The 22,127-nt window shown below is 41.5% G+C and overlaps 1 protein-coding gene across 1 annotated transcript in view; it reads left to right on the top strand.

The window, feature by feature from the left end:
* Positions 1–22,127, top strand: part of ADARB2 (adenosine deaminase RNA specific B2 (inactive)) — a 495,819-nt gene that overhangs the window by 434,540 nt on the left and 39,152 nt on the right. The window contains exon 9 of the mRNA XM_063452650.1: positions 20,170–20,351. Coding sequence (XP_063308720.1) covers positions 20,170–20,351 — 182 coding nt within the window. The remainder of the gene's footprint in view (positions 1–20,169; positions 20,352–22,127) is intronic.

A 22,127-nucleotide genomic window follows, 5' to 3' on the forward strand; every position in this document is an offset into this window, starting at 1 on the left:
ATTAAGTACTGTACACATCTCAATAACTAAAACTGGTGATTCTGCTATTAATTTCTTCCATATGATGTCAGCTGATAACTGGGTTTTTGATATAGAGCATACATCATAATTTTTTTTTCATAATCAGTCCCTTTTAGCTTTCATAGACTGACTTCGATTGTATCCATTTTGCACTAATCATTTCAGAATCTTCATCATACATGGGTACTCAGAAAGTAATTACAATTATGTTTTTTTTTTTTCCCCCAACGCTTAGATTTAGAGGTCAGTAAATGGTTTCACGTTAATCAGTTTCAAGTTTACAATTATTTAATGATTCCTGTATTGGCTGTTGACACACAATAAATATTTATTCGCTAACAAATAAAATAAAATTTGTGTTTCACGTAACATTTTTCGAAAGAGACGCTTTACATCAATTAACCTCCTTAATTAACGAGCACGTTTACAAAGTGCTCATTCTTCGGTACAGCAGGAAATTGTACTCACTTGTAATTTGTGCAAAAAGCACATTCATTAACTGATGGTAGCATATTCTTCTCTGTGGCTGGAAAAGACTTTCCTCTGGAGAGCCAGACTCAATCCAAATTCAATTCATTTTCAAGGTCTTTGCTAAATGAGTTGTATGGCCTTTCCTCCTGTTTCTTTGTGGATGTAAGAACATAAGAACAGATCAAAATCACTCTGTAGTGGGGATTTATGACCGCTGTTATTGGAACATATCTACAAGCAGTGGGAAACAATGTAACCCCTTGAGTGCCAGAGGAGAGGGTTAAGCACACCTTACCTTGAATCTGGAAAATATATTATATTTCACTAATATTAAAAAAAATAAAAGTTAGAATACTGAATGTCACAAAAGTGAACATACATTTTTTATATCAATCGTTTTAGTAGAAAACCTGCTTGCTGCTCTTCCCTTCCAAAAAATTTTTGTCATTGTGTAATGTGTGTTTTTCTGTGTGTCTGTCTGATTTAATTTCTCTGTGTAAACCGTTACTGTCCAATATGTGCGGCCCACAGTGCTTGAGTCCAGTGAAAATGCGTTGGAATGGTGTTCCCACACAGCGTACAGCTGAGACTGCTGACCAGGAATATGTCTGCACTATGTCCTATCACCACAAGTAGGGTCAGATTAACATAGGGGCTATTGGAGCAGTAGCTCCAGGCTCATGTTCTGAAATACAACTAAAGAAGCCACAATATAAATGTCCAGTTTTTCTTTTTGTTAATTCATTGTGAAATAGATAGCTGACACTACAGCTCATTATGTATCGAAACTGCCTTTTTTTTATTTCTTAATAGCTACCAAATTGTTGTTTAATACTCCTACTGTACTGTGCCTAGAGGCCGGGTTACTTGTTGTATGCAAAGCCTTAAAGCAAAATCTGCAACATTGCGATCACACAGAAGGAAAAATCCAGAGGCCATTACAATATGTCACACGTTATTCACAACTGATGAAAACGGAAATGTAAGATGCAAATTCGACTTCTTTCATTAGGCCTTCATAATCGTACAGCCCCATCAACATATTCAGCTCCGGGGACCAATAAGCCCTAAATGCAGTTCTCACCATAAGCATAGACAGGCTGATGGCAGATGCTCATATCATGAAAAAAATGAAAAGATCAAGAACAATATTGCGAGTGGGATTATATTGAATCATTTTGCAAATGGAGTTTGTGAGCGAGTGCGCATTTCTTGCATTTCATGCATTTCTGATTGTAGGCATACAATATACAGCTACCAAACACTCTACCTTATTATATATTGCTTTGTTATTTGAATAGTGCAACACAACATTTAAAAAAAAAAAAAAATTAAAAGAAAAAAATTGATGAATAATAAAACTGATTTTCTCTGTCACCCAATAATAGTGATGTTGCGAACATAAAATTTTCGGTTCGCGAACGCAAACTTCCGCAAATGTTCGCGAACAGGCGAACCGCCATAGACTTTAATGGGCAGGCGAATTTTAAAACCCACAGGGACTCTTTCTGGCCACAATAGTGATGGAAAAGTTGTTTCAAAGGGACTAACACCTGGACTGTGGCATGCCAGAGGGGGATCCATGGCAAAACTCCCATGGAAAATTACATAGTTGATGCAGAGTCTGGTTTTAATCCATAAAGGGCATAAATCAAGTAACATTCCTAAATTGTTTGGAATAACCTGCTTTAAAACATCAGGTATGATGTTGTATCGATCAGGTAGTGTAAGGGTTATGCCCGCTTCACAGTGACAGACCAAACTCCCCGTTTAACGCACTGCAAACAACCGCAAACAGTCCATTTGCACAACCGCAAACTCCCCATTTGCACAAGGTTGGATACCAAGCTAGCCATGTCCCGTTCCTTGTCCTCACTGATGTCATTGAAGGTCTCTTCCTCCACCCAGCCACGTACAACACCAAGCAGTGGCGTACATACCGGGGTCGCAGGGGTCGCGGCTGCGACCCAGGTATGTAGCCACTGGGCCAGCCTCTTCTCCTGGGGGGCCCAAGAGTCGGCCACCTCAGGGCCCCCCGAGGCTGGCCCTGCTGGTCGGTCCTGCGGGCGCGCGAGGGAGCACTCTCTCCTGGGTGCTCCCTCTTCAGCTCCCTCGCACACCGTACTGAAACCGGAGCCGGAAGATGACGTCATCTTCCGGCTCCGGTATCAGTACGCTGCGCGCGAGGGAGCTGAAGAGGAAGCATTCAGGGGAGAGTGCTCCCTCGCGCGCCCGCAGGACCGGCCAGCCAGGTGACACCACTGGACCCCAGGGAATCCCCTCAGCTCTCCCACAGGTAAGGAGGCTGGGGGGATTAAATAAATAAATAAAAAACGTGTGTTAGTGTATGTTAGTGTGTGTGTATGTGTGTGTATGTTAGTGTGAGTGTGTGTTAGTGTGTATGTTAGTGTGAGTGTATGTGAGTGTGAGTGTATGTTGGTGTGAGTGTATGTTAGTGAGTGTATGTTAGTGAGTGTATGTTAGTGTAAGTGTATGTTAGTGTGAGTGTATGTTAGTGTGAGTGTATGTTAGTGAGTGTATGTTAGTGTGAGTGTGTGTTAGTGTTAGTGTGAGTGTGTGTTAGTGTGAGTGTGTGTTAGTGAGTGTGTGTGTTAGTGAGTGTGTGTGTGTTAGTGTGTGTGTGTTAGTGTTAGAGTGTGTGTTAGTGTTAGAGTGTGTGTGTTAGTGTTAGAGTGTGTGTTAGTGTTAGAGTGTGTGTGTGAGCGTGTGTTAGAGTGTGTGTGTGAGCGTGTGTTAGAGTGTGTGTGTGAGCGTGTGTTAGAGTGTGTGTTAGTGCTGCACTGAAGGTCCTTTCTGACAGGACACTTGAAGCGGGGCAGGCCAGAAGTTCTATCACAAATTGGGATAGCTCAGGCCACAGGTCAAGCCTGCACACCCAGTAGTCAAGGGGTTCATCGCTCCTCAGAGTGTCGATATCTGCAGTTAAGGCGAGGTAGTCTGCTACCTGTCGGTCGAGTCGTTCTCTGAGGGTGGACCCCGAAGGGCTGTAGCGATGCGTAGGACTTAAAAAGCTCTGCATGTCCTCCATCAACAACACGTCTGTAAAGCGTCCTGTCCATGCCGGCGTGGTCGTGGGAGGAGGAGGATTACTTTCACCTCTTCCCCTGTTAGATTCCCGTTGTGCTGTGACATCACCCTTATACGCTGTGTAAAGCATACTTTTTAGTTGATTTTGGAACTGCTGCATCCTTTCCGACTTGCCGTAATTCGGTAACATTTCAGGCACTTTCTGCTTATACCGGGGGTCTAGTAGAGTGGACACCCAGTACAGGTCGTTCTCCTTCAGCCTTTTTATACGAGGGTCCCTCAACAGGCACGACAGCATGAAAGACCACATTTGCACAAGGTTGGATGCCGAGCTACTTATGTCCTGTTCCTCGTCCTCAGTGATCTCTCTGAAGGTATGTTCTTCCCCCCAGCCAGGTACAACACCACGGGTACCAGATAGGTGACCACGAGCACCCTGGCATACCTGTTATGGTTGGTCTTCCTCCTCCTCCTCAAAGCCACATTCCTCCTCTGACTCCTCTTCCTCACAATCCTCTTCCAGCGTTGCCGCAGGTCCAGCAAGCGATGTTGATAAGGCTGTTTCTGGTGGTGATGGTGGCCACAACTCTTCCTCTTCACGCTCATCTACGGCTTGATCCAGCACTCTTCGCAAGGCACGCTCCAGGAAGAAAACAAATAGTATGATGTCGCTGATGGTGCCTTCGGTGCGACTGACAAGGTTTGTCACCTCCTCAAATGGACGCATCAGCCTACAGGCATTGCGCATGAGCGTCCAGTAACATGGCAAAAAAATTCCCAGCTCGGCAGAGGCTGTCCTAGCACCCCGGTCATACAAATACTTGTTAACGGCTTTTTCTTGTTGGAGCAGGCGGTCGAACATTAGGAGTGTTGAATTCCAACGTGTCGGGCTGTCGCAAATCAAGCGCCTCACTGGCATGTTGTTTCGCTGCTGGATATCGGAAAAGTGCGCCATGGTCGTGTAGGAATGCCTGAAATGGCCACACACCTTCCTGGCCTGCTTAAGGACATCCTGTAAGCCTGGGTACTTATGCACAAAGCGTTGTACGATCAGATTACACACATGTGCCATGCACGGCACATGTGTCAACTTGCCAAATGCAATGCCGCCAACAAATTTCATCCGTTGTCACAAACCACTTTGCCGATCTCCAGTTGGTGCAGAGTCAGCCACTGATCCACCTGAGCGTTCAGGGCGGACAGGAGTGCTGGTCCGGTGTGACTCTCTGCTTTCAGGCAAGTCAATCCCAAGATGCCGTGACACTGCCGTATCCGGGATGTGGAATAGTACCTGGGGAGCTGGGGGGGTGCCGTTGATGTGGAGCAAGACGCAGCAGCAGAAGAGGACTCAGCCGAGGAGGTTATGGAAGAGGATGGAGTAGGAGGAGTAGAGGAGATGGCAGCAGGCCTGCCTGCAGGTCGTGGCGGTGTCACCAACTCCTCTGCAGAGCCACGCATTCCATGCTTGGCAGCCGTCAGCAGGTTTACCCAATGCGCAGTGTAGGTGATATGCTTGCCCTGACCATGCTTTGCAGACCAGGTATCAGTGGTCAGATGGACCCTTGCCCCAACACTGTGTGCCAGACATGCCATTACTTCCTTTTGCACAATCCAGTACAGGTTGGGGATTGCCTTTTGTGCAAAGAAATTTCGGCCGGGTACCTTCCACTGCGGTGTCCCAATAGCTAAAAAATGTTTGAACGCCTCAGACTCCACCAGCTTGTATGGTAAAAGCTGGTGGGCTAAGAGTTCAGTCAAGCCAGCTGTCAGACGCCGGGCAAGGGGGTGACTTTGTGACATTGGCTTCTTACGCTCAAACATGTCCTTGACAGACACCTGACTGTGGGCAGATGAGCAGGAACTGCTCAAGGCGAGAGACGGATGGGCGGATGGTTGAGAGGGGGCAAGGAGGACAGCAGTGGTTAACGTGGCTGAAGATGCTGGACCAGGAGGAGGATGGCGGCTTTGAGTTTGTGTGCTGCTTGTACTCATGTGTTGATCCCATAGGCGTTTGTGATGTGCGATCATGTGCCTTCGCAAAGCAGTTGTACCTAGGTGGGTGTTGGACTTCCCACAACTCAGTTTCTTTTGGCACAGGTTGCAAATGGCATCGCTGTTGTCAGAGGCAGACACACAAAAAAAATGCCCCACTGCTGAGCTCTGCAATGACGGCATTCTGGTTGTGGCAACAGCATGCGTTGATTGGCGTGCTGTCTGGCTGACCCCGGGTGCCGATGCATGCTGTCTTACTGTGCCACGAGCTCTTTGCGACGACCTCCCCTGCTTCAAACTCGTCTCCTCCTCCTCCTCTCTGTCTCCCAATCTGAACTTTCCCCCTGTTCTTCTTCTCTTCTAGCGGACACCCACGTGACATCCACGGACGCATCGTCATCATCAACCGCTTCACTTGTATCTGACAACTCAGCAAAGGAAGCAGCAGTGGGTACAACATCATCATCATCACACCGTATGTGTGTAATGCTGCCTGACTGAGACATATCCCTGATATCTACATCCTCTGGCAGTAATGGTTGCGCATCACTCATTTCTTCCAACTGATGTGTAAATAACTCCTCTGACATACCAAGTGAAGCAGCTGTGGTGCTAGTGTTGGTGGTGGCGGCAGGTGGACGAGTGGTAACTTGAGCGGTGCCCGAAGCTAAGCTGGAGGAGGATGGTGCGTCGAGGTTCCGAGCGGAAGCTGTAGAAGATTGGGTGTCCTGTGTTAGCCAGTCAACTATGTCCTCAGAACTTTTCAAGTTCAGGGTACGTGGCCTCTGAACACTGGGCATTATTCTAGGGCCAAAGGGAATCACTGAACCATGACCATGACGGCCCCTGCGGGGTGGCCTGCCTCTGCCTGTCATTTTTTTTTCGATTAGTGGTACTATGCATGCAAACTAGTGTGACAACAGATATGAGTGGCACTGGTGTGACACTGTGCCCTGGCAGGCCCTGAAACGCAAACTCGTGAAGGAAACTGACTGCTATTATATTACAGTCAAAAAAGTTTAGTTTTTATTTAATGCAAGCTATTGGGACACCAGATATGAGTGAGTGGTGGCACTGGGCAGGCCCTGAAATGCACACTCGTGAAGGAAACTGACTGCTATTATATTACAGTCAAAAAAGTTTAGTTTTTATTAAATGCAAGCTATTGTGACACCAGTGAGTGAGTGGTGGCACTGGGCAGGCCCTGAAACGCACACTAGTGAAGGAAACTGACTGCTATTATATTACAGTCCAAAAAGTTTTTTTTGTTAAATGCAAGCTATTGTGACACCAGATATGAGTGGTGGCACTGGGCAAGTGGGCACAGTATACGCTGCGAGCCTGACACACACGCTGGCAGACAACTAACTGCTATTCAATCTATCACAGTCAAAAAAAATCTTTTTTTTTAAATGTACACTACTGTTACACCAGATATGAGTTGCACTGGTGTGACACTGTGCCCTGGCAGGCCCTGAAACGCACACTCGTGAAGGAAACTGACTGCTATTATATTAGAGTCCAAAAGTGTTTTTTTTTGTTTTTTTTTTAAATGCAAGCTATTGTGACACCAGTGAGTGAGTGGTGGCACTGGGCAGGCCCTGAAACGCACACTAGTGAAGGAAACTGACTGCTATTATATTACAGTCAAAAAAGTTTGTTTTTTTTTAAATGCAAGCTATTGTGACACCAGTAAGTGAGTGGTGGCACTGGGCAGGCCCTGAAACGCACACTAGTGAAGGAAACTGACTGCTATTATATTACAGTCAAAAAAGTTTAGTTTTTTTTTTAAATGCAAGCTATTGGGACACCAGTGAGTGAGTGGTGGCACTAGGCAGGCCCTGAAATGCACACTAGTGAAGGAAACTGACTGCTATTATATTACAGTCCAAAAAGTATTTTTTTTGTTAAATGCAAGCTATTGTGACACCAGATATGAGTGGTGGCACTGGGCAAGTGGGCACAGTATACGCTGTGAGCCTGACACACACGCTGGCAGACAACTAACTGCTATTCAATCTATTACAGTCAAAATTTTATTTTATTTTTTTTAAATGTACACTACTGTTACACCAGATATGAGTTGCACTGGTGTGACACTGTGCCCTGGCAGACCCTGAAACGCACAAGAGTGAAGGAAACTGACTGCTATTATGTTACAGTCCAAAAAGTTTTTTTAAATGCAAGCTATTGTGAAACCAGTGAGTGAGTGGTGGCATTGGGCAGGCCCTGAAATGCACACTAGTGAAGGAAACTGACTGCTATTATACTACATTTTAAAAAAAGTGTTTTTTTGTTTAAATGCAAGCTATTGTGACACCAGTGAGTGAGTGGTGGCACTGGGCAAGTGGGCACAGTACATGCTGTGAGCCTGACACACAGGCTGGCTGGCAGGCAGACAACTGCAATTACATTACACAGAAAGAAAAAAAAAGCAGACTGATGTTCTAGCCCTAAAAAGGGCTTAATGGGGTGCTGTCCTTACAGCAGAGATCAGATGAGTCATTCAGGACTGTAGTGGACACTGAATACACTAGCCTAACTAATCAGCAGCAGCTACACTGTCCCTACTCTCACTAAGAATGCAGCTTCACAATGAATGTAAAATGGATGCTGCCCAGGAGGTGGGAGGGTCTGGGATGGAGGGTCTGCTGCTGAATGGCTGGAATGTGTCTGCTGACTGTGAGGTACAGGCCAGGGTCAAAGTTTACTCAATGAAGACGAATAGGTGGCGGACCGCACAGCGCATGTGTTCGCCATCCGTGGCGAACGCGAACAAGCGATGTTCGCCAGGAACTATTCGCCAGCGAACAGTTCGGGATATCACTACCCAATAATTGTTTATTTTAAAACTTCACACTACTGCCTTCTCATCTTATAGGTAATGCGTCTTATATATCATTGGCATTTTTAAAGTTTGCCAACCCTACACCTGTTGCAATTTGTTTCTCAGGCTCCCCCACAAAAAAAATGAATGGTGTATGTATTTAAAATGAGATTCCATTGGTGTCAGAGTTTGAAATGAATATTTCCCACAGCTAAGCAAAAACTTTTATGCAATGAAAATGCAATTCCATGGACAGAATTCATGGCATTGCTGAATAAAAAGTAGATTTGCCAAATCAATATATTCATTTTATTTAAACTGCTATACAACAGAGACTTTATTTTTTTTAAATTTAGTGTGTGACCTTGATTTTAAAGACACAAAATTCTAAGATTTCATTTTCAAACAAATGAGCACATCATGGACAAACAGTACATCTTGGTCCATAAAAACAAAAGATACCCACTACTGCTAAATGTACTTTCTACGGTATAGCCAATATCAGTTACATATTGTGTATGCTGGAGGTGTTCTACTTTCTATACAATTCTGTGAATAACAATTTATATAGCGTGACAGCATTGCAGGAAGCTTTGCAAACAGCCCCAATCCAGAAACAGTGGTCAAAGTAAACAAAAGTCTTAGAAGGCAAAAAAATAATGCAGCGTCTCGAGAAAGATTCTAAAAAGAATTCCATTTGAAAGCCTTTAACCCTTCTGATCATTGTAAGTTTTTAGAAACATTACTCTGCACTTTGTCCTGCCTTTTAAATGTTCAAATTATGTATTAACCGTGGCTGGAGTCTTTTTTTTTTGTTTTTGTTTAATTATTATTTATATCTGTATTAGTGCATATGTTAGTAATGTTTGATGGAATTTATTTGCAATTTGCGATGTCTCCAGCTGATATGAATTTATTGTGCACATCTCAATATTATTATAGAGAAAGAAATATTGATAGCTCTTTCAATAAACCTGTATTTTAAAATCTGGAAAATGAGTGATATAATTTCATTTATTTTTTTATTAAATCATCTACTCTAGCCTTAAATTTGAAATTAACTTAAAATTCTCGCTGTAGTGAATCACCCTGTTAGTGATCACTGCAAAACCTCCTTCTCTTCTAGATCTCTATTGTCTTTTTTTTCCTCTGTGAATTCTCTTTTACAGTCTTCCCTAGCTTTTCTCTTTTCCTTTTCCTTTTAGATTGTCTCATTTATTTTAAAAACTATTTAACACAATAACCGCTCAATATAAAATTCTGGTTCTTGGTTTCAAATCTCTACATAATGCTGCTCCCACCTACCTATCCTCCCTAATACACAAGTATGCCCCGTCTAGGCCCTTATGCTCTGCCGAAGACCTACGTCTATCCTCTGTTCTTACTCCCACCTCTGATCCTTTAAGACTTCTTTAGGGCTGCACCGTTCCTGTGGAACTCCCTTCCTTTTCCATTAGACGTTCACACAGTCTCCACTCCTTCAAAAAATCATTTAAAAATTACTTTTTCACAGAAGCGTATCAATTAAACTGGAAATGGCTCCCCACTGATTCATCTCCTTCAAGTGTTTTTAAAAAAAAAAAAACAACACACTAAGTCGTCTGTGAATACTATTCTACCAATCTACTTCCCTATACTTCCCTTATCTTTTGTGTCATTTTACCCCACTCCCTCTAGCATGTAAGCTCATTGAACAGGGCCCTCAACCTTTCTATTAATGTGCGTCCAACGTGTCTGGTTACAACTACATGTCTGTTCGTCCACCCATTGTAAATCGCTACGTAATTTATTGTCACTATATAAATATAATAATAATAATAATAACAGGTACACAATGCCAGAGATAGAGATGCACCCAGTCAGAAAAGCACACATACACTCTCAGACACATATACAGATACATAAAGCTAGACACACAAGCACACTCAGCCCCCCATGCAGTACACACACAACACTCACAGACACAGAGCCCAGGGCTTTAGAAGAGGTCTCCAATCTGGCACATGCTTAGTGCCCTGGTCATCCTTAATTTGGCTCTGAGGTTGGTAGGCAGATAGATTTATTCTTTTAGCCCTGCTGTGGTTAAGTGGCAGGGCTATCTTGGTGGGGATGATCAAAGCTGGCAGGCAGTATGAGGTTTGCAGGTGCAACCCTTAGTAATGGCTTCCTTGATCCTGGTGCTCTTTAGGGAGTCAGAGCGAAGCTGCCGGATGTTTGTCAGCTTCCAGTTTGTACAGTGACTCACTGAGTTCTGAACCATAAGGGAAAGATTACTGGGGTCTGCATCCGCCAATGGTGCCAACCTTACACTCCCCTGCTAGACCATCAGGGACTTGGGGCCTTGGGACCCAGGCTGAGCTAACCCCTGCTAGACAACCAGGGGTTTTTATCCCTTTATTGGATCACACTTCCTTCAAGAAAGCCAAACAGTAGAGGGCTACACAGAGCACCACCACACATATTATATAAACCCAGCCCACACACATTATATAAACCCACCACACACATTATATACAGCCACCACACACACATTATATAAACCAACCACACACACATTATATAAACCCACCATACACACATTATATAAACCAACCACACACACATTATATAAACCCACCATACACACATTATATAAACCAACCACACACACATTATATAAACCCACCACACACATTATATACAGCCACCATACACACATTATATAAACCAACCACACACACATTATATAAACCCACCACACACATTATATACAGCCACCATACACACATTATATAAACCAACCACACACACATTATATAAACCCACCACACACATTATATACAGCCACCATACACACATTATATAAACCAACCACACACACATTATATAAACCCACCACACACATTATATACAGCCACCATACACACATTATATAAACCAACCACACACACATTATATAAACCCACCACACACATTATATACAGCCACCACACACACATTATATACAGCCACCACACACACATTATATACAGCCACCATACACACATTATATAAACCAACCACACACACATTATATAAACCCACCACACACATTATATACAGCCACCACACACACATTATATACAGCCACCACACACACATTATATACAGCCACCACACAGATATTATATACAGTCATCACACACATATTCTGTAAACCCATGACACACACACATTATATAAACTCACCACACGCACATTATATAAATCGGCCACATACACATTATATACAGTCACCACACACACATTATGTAAACACACCACACAAACACTATATAAACCCACCACACACAGACATTATGTAAACCCACCACACACACTATATAAACCCACCACACACACACACACACTATATAAACCCACCACACACATTATATAAACCTACCACACACATTATATACACCCACTACACACACACATTATATACAGCCACCACACACACATTAAATAAACCCTCCACATACACATTATAGAAACCCATCACACACACATTATATAAACCAACCACACACACATTATATACAGCCACCACACACATTACATACAGCCAGCACACCCCAAACATACATTATGTAGAGCCAGCACACACGTTACATACAGACAGCTCACCCTAAACAAACATTATATACAGCCAGCACACACATTACATACAGCCAGCCCACCCCAAACATACATTGTGTAGAGCCAGCACACACGTTACATACAGACAGCTCACCCAAAACAAACATTATATACAGCCAGCACACACGTTACATACAGCCAGCCCACCCCAAACATACATTATATACAGTCAGCACACACGTTACATACAGCCAGCTCACCTCAAACATACATTATATACAGCCAACGCACACACACATTATATACAATTAGCTTACCCACACACACATTATATACAGCCACCACACACATTACATACAGCCAGCCCACCCCAAACATACATTATATACAGCCAGCACACACGTTACATACAGCCAGCCCACCCCAAACATACATTATATACAGTCAGCACACACGTTACATACAGGGAGTGCAGAATTATTAGGCAAGTTGTATTTTTGAGGATTAATTTTATTATTGAACAACAACCATGTTCTCAATGAACCCAAAAAACTCATTAATATCAAAGATTAATATTTTTGGAAGTAGTTTTTAGTTTGTTTTTAGTTATAGCTATTTTAGGGGGATATCTGTGTGTGCAGGTGACTATTACTGTGCATAATTATTAGGCAACTTAACAAAAAACAAATATATACCCATTTCAATTATTTATTTTTACCAGTGAAACCAATATAACATCTCAACATTCACAAATATACATTTCTGACATTCAAAAACATAACAAAAACAAATCAGTGACCAATATAGCCACCTTTCTTTGCAAGGACACTCAAAAGCCTGCCATCCATGGATTCTGTCAGTGTTTTGATCTGTTCACCATCAACATTGCATGCAGCAGCAACCACAGCCTCCCAGACACTGTTCAGAGAGGTGTACTGTTTTCCCTCCTTGTAAATCTCACATTTGATGATGGACCACAGGTTCTCAATGGGGTTCAGATCAGGTGAACAAGGAGGCCATGTCATTAGATTTTCTTCTTTTATACCCTTTCTTGCCAGCCACGCTGTGGAGTACTTGGACGCGTGTGATGGAGCATTGTCCTGCATGAAAATCATGTTTTTCTTGAAGGATGCAGACTTCTTCCTGTACCACTGCTTGAAGGAGGTGTCTTCCAGAAACTGGCAGTAGGACTGGGAGTTGAGCTTGACTCCATCCTCAACCCGAAAAGGCCCCACAAGCTCATCTTTGATGATACCAGCCCAAACCAGTACTCCACCTCCACCTTGCTGGCGTCTGAGTCGGACTGGAGCTCTCTGCCCTTTACCAATCCATCCATCTGGCCCATCAAGACTCACTCTCATTTCATCAGTCCATAAAACCTTAGAAAAAATCAGTCTTCAGATATTTCTTGGCCCAGTCTTGACATTTCAGCTTGTGTGTCTTGTTCAGTGGTGGTCGTCTTTCAGCCTTTGTTACCTTGGCCATGTCTCTGAGTATTGCACACCTTGTGCTTTTGGGCACTCCAGTGATGTTGCAGCTCTGAAATATGGCCAAACTGGTGGCAAGTGGCATCTTGGCAGCTGTACGCTTGACTTTTCTCAGTTCATGGGCAGTTATTTTGCGCCTTGGTTTCTCCGCACGCTTCTTGCGACCCTGTTGACTATTTTGAATGAAACGCTTGATTGTTCGATGATCACGCTTCAGAAGCTTTGCAATTTTAAGAGTGCTGCATCCCTCTGCAAGATATCTCACTATTTTTGACTTTTTTGAGCCTGTCAAGTCCTTCTTTTGACCCATTTTGCCAAAGGAAAGGAAGCTGCCTAATAATTATGCACACCTGATATAGGGTGTTGATGTCATTAGACCACACCCCTTCTCATTACAGAGAAGCACATCACCTAATATGCTTAATTGGTAGTAGGCTTTCGAGCCTATACAGCTTGGAGTAAGACAACATGCATAAAGAGGATGATGTGGTCAAAATACTCATTTGCCTAATAATTCTGCACTCCCTGTATATATTCACATCAAAGAGCATACAATCATAGACCTCAGCTGTTCTAAAATTGGATGGGTTTATTGTATGCCCGCTGCCGATATAAATGATGGTACATATGTAGATATATATATGTAATCACAAACATGAAGAGAGGAGGATTTATCTTTAAGGCTTCTCGTGTTTGCTTTTTTGTGATTTAAAAACAGCCTATATTTCTCCGATATTTTTACCTCTTTGAATATTTTTTCAATATTGCCATATTTACCCCCAGATATCTCAGTATGTACAGTGTTTCAAGCAGAAACTGCACACGAAGATTCCTACTACACTGGCCTCGTATAAAAACAGAAGTGGTCATGGTGTTTGGAATAACCCTTTAACTAAACACATGGACGCATTCTGAACAAGGACACATGGGGTAAAGGACACAGTAGTAAGGTCACGTGACTTTGACTGAGAAGATCTAGTGAGAAGAACGTCAACTGTTGTCTAGAAAGGGGTTCGAACTGTTGAACGCCAAAGAGAATTAGGTTTTTAAGGGGGTTTTCTGGAGTTGCAATAAATCATACGGGAGTTATCTGATTGAATGTGAAGGTAAAGTTTAATTTCGTGGCACATTATGCTGCGATAAAATATGTATGATGAGATTTATTTTTGTGAAATAGCTTCATGCAATCTGCTCGATAGATAGAGGACCGCGTACGAAATCTCATTGTTATATTGTTTTATTTTTGTATAAAGGGCCAACAATTCCTCTGCACAATAAATTAATTTTCAATGTGTGGAATAAGGAATCCCATGGTTCAAATCTCAGACAAGTTTTGTCGTCTGGCACAAGAATCTCTAGATGACCTAATGTTGATTTATTTGCACAGGTTTTGCATTGTATCTGACTTTTTTTTATCTCTTTGCAAATGGTGTCATGATACAGAGAGTTAAGCATGGACTGAATAGGGGAACTTTTTGCATGATTACGTTTCTTGGCAGGTGCGAGCAGCAGAAGTTTGTAATGTTGAGCCAGCCAGCTACAGATCATATACCTAGCAGCTGTGTCATCTTACCGGAGCAGAAAAACGCCGTTTATGCTGGATACAGCAAAGTCAGATTTAAATTTTCATTTGCATTTTACTGCATGGGTTTATATTTTCATATGAAAACATTTAGTTTAATTTTGCCTACATACACTGTCCAGTGGCTGCCGTTACTGGCAGAGAAATCACATTAAAGGGACACTCGTTTAGATTTTAAATCCTGTTAATGGGAACTTGGTGCCTGATTTCCAGGCAATTCACAGGTCTGAGCTTTAATTAATCCAGGTCCTTAGTATCACAATGCCATTTAATCTAATCGTTTACACTTTATTATAATAAACTTCTAATCAACATGTTTTTAGGGGATAATGAATTGGTTCTATAAATGCACATATTACAAAGTAACGTTAAAGCCTGTAGTTAACTTATGAATATCGACAGTTCTCAGTTAGTTGCTAAGCAAGATAAATGGCTGTTATTTAACTATGTCAGCTTAATTGAATCAGGCCAAGTAATACATAATCTTAGTCTAATATAATGAAAGCTATACTATTGATGAAGATCCCATTGGGGTGATCTATCTATCTATCTGTCCATATATCCATCCATCCATATATGTATCCATATATCCATTTATCTATCTATCTATCTATCATCCATCCATCTTTCGTTCTTTCTCTCTTACAATTGCTCCTTAAAATTTATTTGATCCATTGTACTCCATTATATTTTTGTCTACATCAACAGAGAAACTTCTAGGGCATCTATTGATGTTCTTGCTTTTAGTTAGTTCCTCCCGTCTTTTGTATTTCTATATAGGCCATACTGTATTTGTTCTATGCTTATGATGTAACATTCTCGATTTTCTTGTCTCGGAATGCTTGTATCTGTTAAAACAAAGTTTCATTTATTAATGTAGTTAATGGAAATGTAATTTATATGTAGCCTACATGAAGTTAAACCAAGTATTCTCCACGATTACTGGGGTCTTAGTGTTTTTCCATATTTGTCACTACTAAGCCCTGGACCAAATCATCTGTTCTAAGAACTATAGTCATACTATTATAGAAAGGAAGGAAGACCCAGTTTTCCTGAGGTCACATTTACATTTTCATAGATCTGCTGACCATATATCAGTGACACATATATATTATGGTATACTATTTTTCTTCAATTCACTTATGATGTCTAAACCCTGAGCCCATATCTTGGTTCCTTACCTGAACGTCCTTTCTCTTATGCTCACAAGCTTGGAAACATGTCTGTCTGTCTATCTACCTATCTATTATTATTATTATTATTATTATTGCTATTTATATAGTTCTAACAGATTCCGTAGCGCTTTACAATATTATGAGAGGGGGATTTAACTATAAATAGGACAATTACAAATAAACTTACGGGAACAATAGGTTGAAGAGGACCCTGCTCAATCGAGCTTACATTCTGTAGGAGGTGGGGTGTAAAACACATTAGGACAGGAATTTGCAGTCAAATAAGGTGGGCTGCCCTTTAGGAGAGGGCAAGAGACAGGTATGTGAGGTAGAGGTTAGTCTTGGAGGCCATAAGCTTTCCTAAAGAGATGGGTTTTAAGGCACTTCTTAAAAGATGCAAGACTAGGGGAGAGTCTGATGGTGGTAGGCAGGCTATTCCATAGGAAGGGAGCCGCCCGCGAAAAGTCCTGCAAGCGTGAGTTGGCCGTACAGGTGTGGACAACGGACAGGAGGTGGTCACAGGCAGAGCGGAGAGACCGAGAAGGGACATACCTTTGGATCTATCTATCTACCTATCGATATAACTATTTATTTTTCCATTTATCTTTCTACATAGATACATATATTATTATGTTATTATGTTTTGCCCGGTTGCTGATACATTCACACTATAATTCCAAACTTGACTATACACTATGTTTGTATTTTAATACGCATTTCTCGTTTTGTGGTGTGATTTGTCCCTACTTAAAAGACAAATTCATCTCCTGTTCTTAGAGATGGTTATGAGATTTCATCCGTCCTATCTGTGGCATTTGCGTGATTGACAAATAGATAAAAAAAATATATATATTTACTTAAGGTTTATCTATATTGAAAACCGGACAAGGGATTTTGTCTCTGTAAACAGTGCTGTAATATCAAGTGTTTGAACAAAAGAGAGAGGTTTTTTTCTATTTTTTTTATTCCTGAACAGGAAAATCTCCTCCGTTAACAGTAAGAGGCATTTTCACTGATTGATCTAGTTATAAATAAGCTTTTGGATTTGTGAAATGCTGGAGAAAAGTTTAGTTTAAGAAAACATTAGTGTTTGTCTTGATTTGCCTGGGAAGTTTGTTTAGAAACTTTGGTGTTTTTAACTTAAGAAAATGCCTGCCTTTGAGAGCTTATCTCTCAACATTTGTGATGATTAGAAACCAGACACCCGAGGTAACAATTTTAGCTTATTTATTAATATGAATATTAATATTAACATTAGAGGAATTAGAGATACAACTACAAAATACTCAGATACATATGTGACTGGTCAAAGTTACTATCAAATGTTTATCTAAAAACGATCAGTATGTCATTTAAGATGACCACACATGGAGGATGTAAGATATGCATACAGCTGCCACACCTCCTTGGAAGAGCGGAGATATCCCTCAAAATATTGTGGCATGCCAATCACGTCACTTGGGAAAGTGGTGGTTGTGCATGCAGGCACTGCAACCATTTTTTAAGGTATAGCTAATATCCATTAATTAATGTTTTGTCCTGATGAAAGCTCCATGTGGGAGGCATGCGGTTATGATGTAAATAGCACCACTTGTGGTGATATAGGGAACCTCAAGTAGAAAAAGTTGGGGAGTTATTTTGGTACTGCAACTGGATGTTGAAATTTTAAAAATATGTCTTTCTGAGTATCTACAACATTTTGAAAAATAAAACACTGCAGTTGAAGGCTTGAACATTCTGTGAAACACCAGTCTAATACAACATAGCACCAACCTAACATATGTGGTCTTCATAGTTTAAATATTTGTTATACACGTACTGACCATGAACAATCTCCTTCAATTCATGTGGCTGTTCATTTTTTAAATGTATTTTTTGGCAAGGATTGAGACAGACAAGTCATCTATTTTACTGTAGATATAATTTACTAGATAGAGATAGACCTCCAATATAAGTAGGATTGACATAATTCAAATATATAATTGACTTAATTCTTTTACAAGGATTGAGTCGAACAAGGCGTATAATTTACTAGGTGACATATACTATTGGACGATAAAATCTCCAATCCAAGCAGGATGGTCATAATTCACAACTATGAAATATTGGCAAGCTGAGTGTCTGCCATATTTTGCTGTGCTATAATGGCACTGTTAGCATTTTGAAAAGGTGATTATTTAATGATATTCCAATCTTTCAAAATATTCCATTACTTACTGGAATTGCAAAACAGAGATGTGTAAATCTGATCATCTAAAGTAAATGTTTCATAAAATCAATGACTGTTTAAATTGTGGGACTAAATTGTTTGTGTATAAATATTACCTTTTATATTCTATTTGAGTTTTATGTAGATGAACACATTAGTTTAATGACCTGCATTTGCAGAACCAAAGAGGAAGACTTTTTTTTTTCCCCGAAATCCTCAACAGCCAGATGGCTGCTTTTTCTTGCATGAGATTAAAAGATGTTTCAAATTCACGGATTTGCTTCCGAGGCAAATTAATATAGCAAGCTAAATTGCTAGTGTTTTGGAATGAAATTTAAAGGGGGCCACCTTTCCTTAAAAAAAAAATTAAAATAAATCTGCGTATGTCAGGTTCTTAATGCAAATTATTTGGTGGGTACGGTGTGCCGATTTAAAACATTCTGTAATTAATGTGAAATATTCCATGGTAATTGACTGCTCCGGGAACAGGAAATGTAATGACTCCTGATTAATCTTCAAAGTAAATGTATATCACCGAGGCACCTCAATAATTGTCCTAATGACCGAGAAGCGCTAATTGATCAAAGGGACAATGATGTAAGAAATTAGCTGCATACTGCAAGGCTAACAGTGCTGATTATCTGTTGCTGTGTCATGGCTAAATCTATCTTTTTCCCTTTAATATACAGCGTGATAATCTATCTTAAGGTCAAGGCTGTGTAGCAGAGGCACATGTGTAAGGGGTCACAGAGAAATCATGTTTTTTTATTAAAAGAGCCAAGATTCCAAATAACCCCATGTCATCTTTCATTACCTGCTACGGTTCTGGAGAGGTTTAAATGGGCATAAAGGTTTTCCCGTTGGCTGCCAATATTTACATAATCAAAGGTTAGATTACGGAATCTCAGTGACAGCGTTCCAGATAAAAATAATAATTTGCCACGGTCGTCAGTCATATTTTTTTCATTACATAGCCTGACATTTTTGGGATGCTGAACAATACGTATTTAAATAGCGCATATGATCATTTTAATTTTTTTACGTTATAGATAAAAGCTCTAAAGTTATATATGAAAGTAAAATTCTTTAAATTAATGTAAGTATATGTAAATTGTGAAAGGGAATTGGAAACGTTTTCCAATGTTCTCCCACAGCTCTTTTAGGTTTTAAGACTTTTCTGGTATATCATTCGCAACTTCTGCATCCGTCTGTATGTGTATGTCTGGCAGTGTGCATTTGTATGTGAGAATATGTGTTTGTATTTACGTGCTTGGCAGTGTGCATGTATGTGAGTGCATGCTGCATGTGTGTGTCTCTCACAGTGTGTTTCTGCGTGTCTGTGTGTTCCCGTGAATATGTATATATTTGCGCCTGTAGGAGTGTATGTGTAGTGTGTCTGAGTGAATGTGTCAAGAGTGGGTCCCATCAGTGGATACTTAAAGGGTTTCGTGATTTCTGACGGCAGTCCTGAATGTTAGTTATGCTTTCACAGAGTTCTACATTTTTCCAAGTATTCTAACCTGGCCATGTGTTTTGTAAGTTGTTTGTAAATTCTCTACAGATCGCTGTTTAGTGAATAGACTCCTTTCATCTAATTTCATCTACGCTCACATTTTTATCACTGACAATATGTTTTTAAAGTTTTTTGCCCCAAAATTCTTTGAGAACACATTTCTTTTGATATGAACGTGTTCCCTTTGTTATGTCTTTCACTTGCTTCCATCCCTTGATATCGCATTCTACTGACCGGCAGAACCTGTCTTCTTATTTTCGTCTAGGTGGAATATTCTCGGGTTACAAGGCTCTCTTCTCAGCCATTTCATCGAGCCCATCTACTTACACAGCATTGTCGTCGGAAGCTTACACCACGCTGGTCACCTTTCCAGGGTAATGAGCCAAAGACTAGAAGATATTGGTAATTTGCCAGCCCCGTATCGGCATAATCATCCGCTGCTCAGTGGTAAGCAAATACCTTTCTTGCAGACAAATTATCACCTTTCTATCAGGCCTTTCAAACCAAGGTAATTGTACTGGATGCCTACATGAAAGTTAATCAAGGTCAAGCATTCAAAAGCCACTTCAGAAACAGGTCTTGCATTATGCATTATTTACAGAAAGCTTCTCTCAGCTTTTTTTTTTTTCTCCATCTCGCAAGTTAGCGCCTTTTGTATTTCCTATCTTCGCTTAATTCCAAGCATGCACATCCAATTAATGCAGAGAATTAGTATGTCTGTTATGCCAGAATATATTAAGTATCGCCCGAATACCTTCTGAGAACAGACAGATTTAATCATAGCAGCCTGATGTTTACTAAATTTAGAATAGGGTTTAATGTACAATAAGCCTACCGCTTCCTACAACCATTTATTTATTGCTTCCTGACACGTCTCATTGACTAAGACTGATCCAATTATCAGTTTAAAAAAAAAAAAATCATTCCTTGAAAATAATTGTCCTTATCTGGACTAATTGTTCTTGAATATGTTGCAATGAGCTATTGTGGCTTAGATATGGATAAATATGTTGAGAGGAGAAGCTTCATGTGACAGAGAACCCAATTTAATAAATCCAATGCAGATTCCGAAGTTGCAATTTCAGTAGCTTTTAGAAGAATAGAGCCATGAAATAACGTTTTGACTCCATAACAGAGTTTAATGACTTGATGAAGACTCTGTTATGGAGTCGAAACGTTGTCTTGTGTCTCTGTTCTTTTAAAAGCTACTGAAATTTCGACTTGTGTGCCCGGACTCTGCTTAGGATTTATACAAAATACAGATTAAGGAACAGCGCGCACACGTGAATACAGTTTTAAAGTAAAACTGTTATGGAAAAATTTACATATCAGAAATCACCTCCATATGCATTGAATACACCATATATCACAAATATACATGGTATATTCAAAATATTAAGATTTGCTCACTTTTGCTACGTTCCAGCGCCGCTTTGTGGGTGTTACTCTTTGGAGGCTGTAGTGAGTATGGTGGACTAATAGAGGCGTAGTGAGTGCAGGAGATAATAGGGGCCATAGTGGGATGTTGTTTTCAGGCCGGCGCGTCCTATAGGCAACATAGGCAGTCGCCTAGGGCGCACCGGCCCCGGGAGTGCAAGTTTTAAATGACCCGGCAGGAGGGAAGTGCACAGAGCTCCCTCCTGCCAGTCACTCTGTGTTGCGTGGCCGGGCAGTGCGGACCACGGTACAGGAGCTTCCTGCACCCGGCCGGACTGAAAGGTAGTGCTCTCTCAGTGAGAACTTCACTTCCTATCAGTCTGGTCAGGTACAGGAAACAGAAGCTCCTGTACCGCGGTCCACGCCGCCCCCGGCCACGCTACACAGAGGTAGGAGGCACAACAGGGAAGGGGTGGGAGATGGCACTAAGGGACACTGGAGGGAGGGAGAGGAGGAGAGACCACTAAGGGACACTGGGGAGAGGGAGAGGAGGAGAGAGCACTAAAGGACATGGGGGGAAAGACCACTAAGGGACACTGTGGGGGGGATAACAGACGACTAAGGGACACTGGGGGGGAGGAGAGACCACTAAGGGACACTGGGGGGGGGTAAGGAGAGGAGGAGAGACCCTTAAGGACACGGGGGGGGGGAGAGGAGGAAAGACCACTAAGGGACACTGGAGGGTAGGGAGAGGAGGAGAGACCACTAAGGGACACTGGTTGGGGCGGGACAGACCACTAAGGGACACTGGAGGGAGGACAGACCACTAAGGGACACTGGGGGGAG

Source organism: Pelobates fuscus, chromosome 4, assembly GCF_036172605.1.
Source record: "Pelobates fuscus isolate aPelFus1 chromosome 4, aPelFus1.pri, whole genome shotgun sequence".
Taxonomy (NCBI): domain Eukaryota; kingdom Metazoa; phylum Chordata; class Amphibia; order Anura; family Pelobatidae; genus Pelobates; species Pelobates fuscus.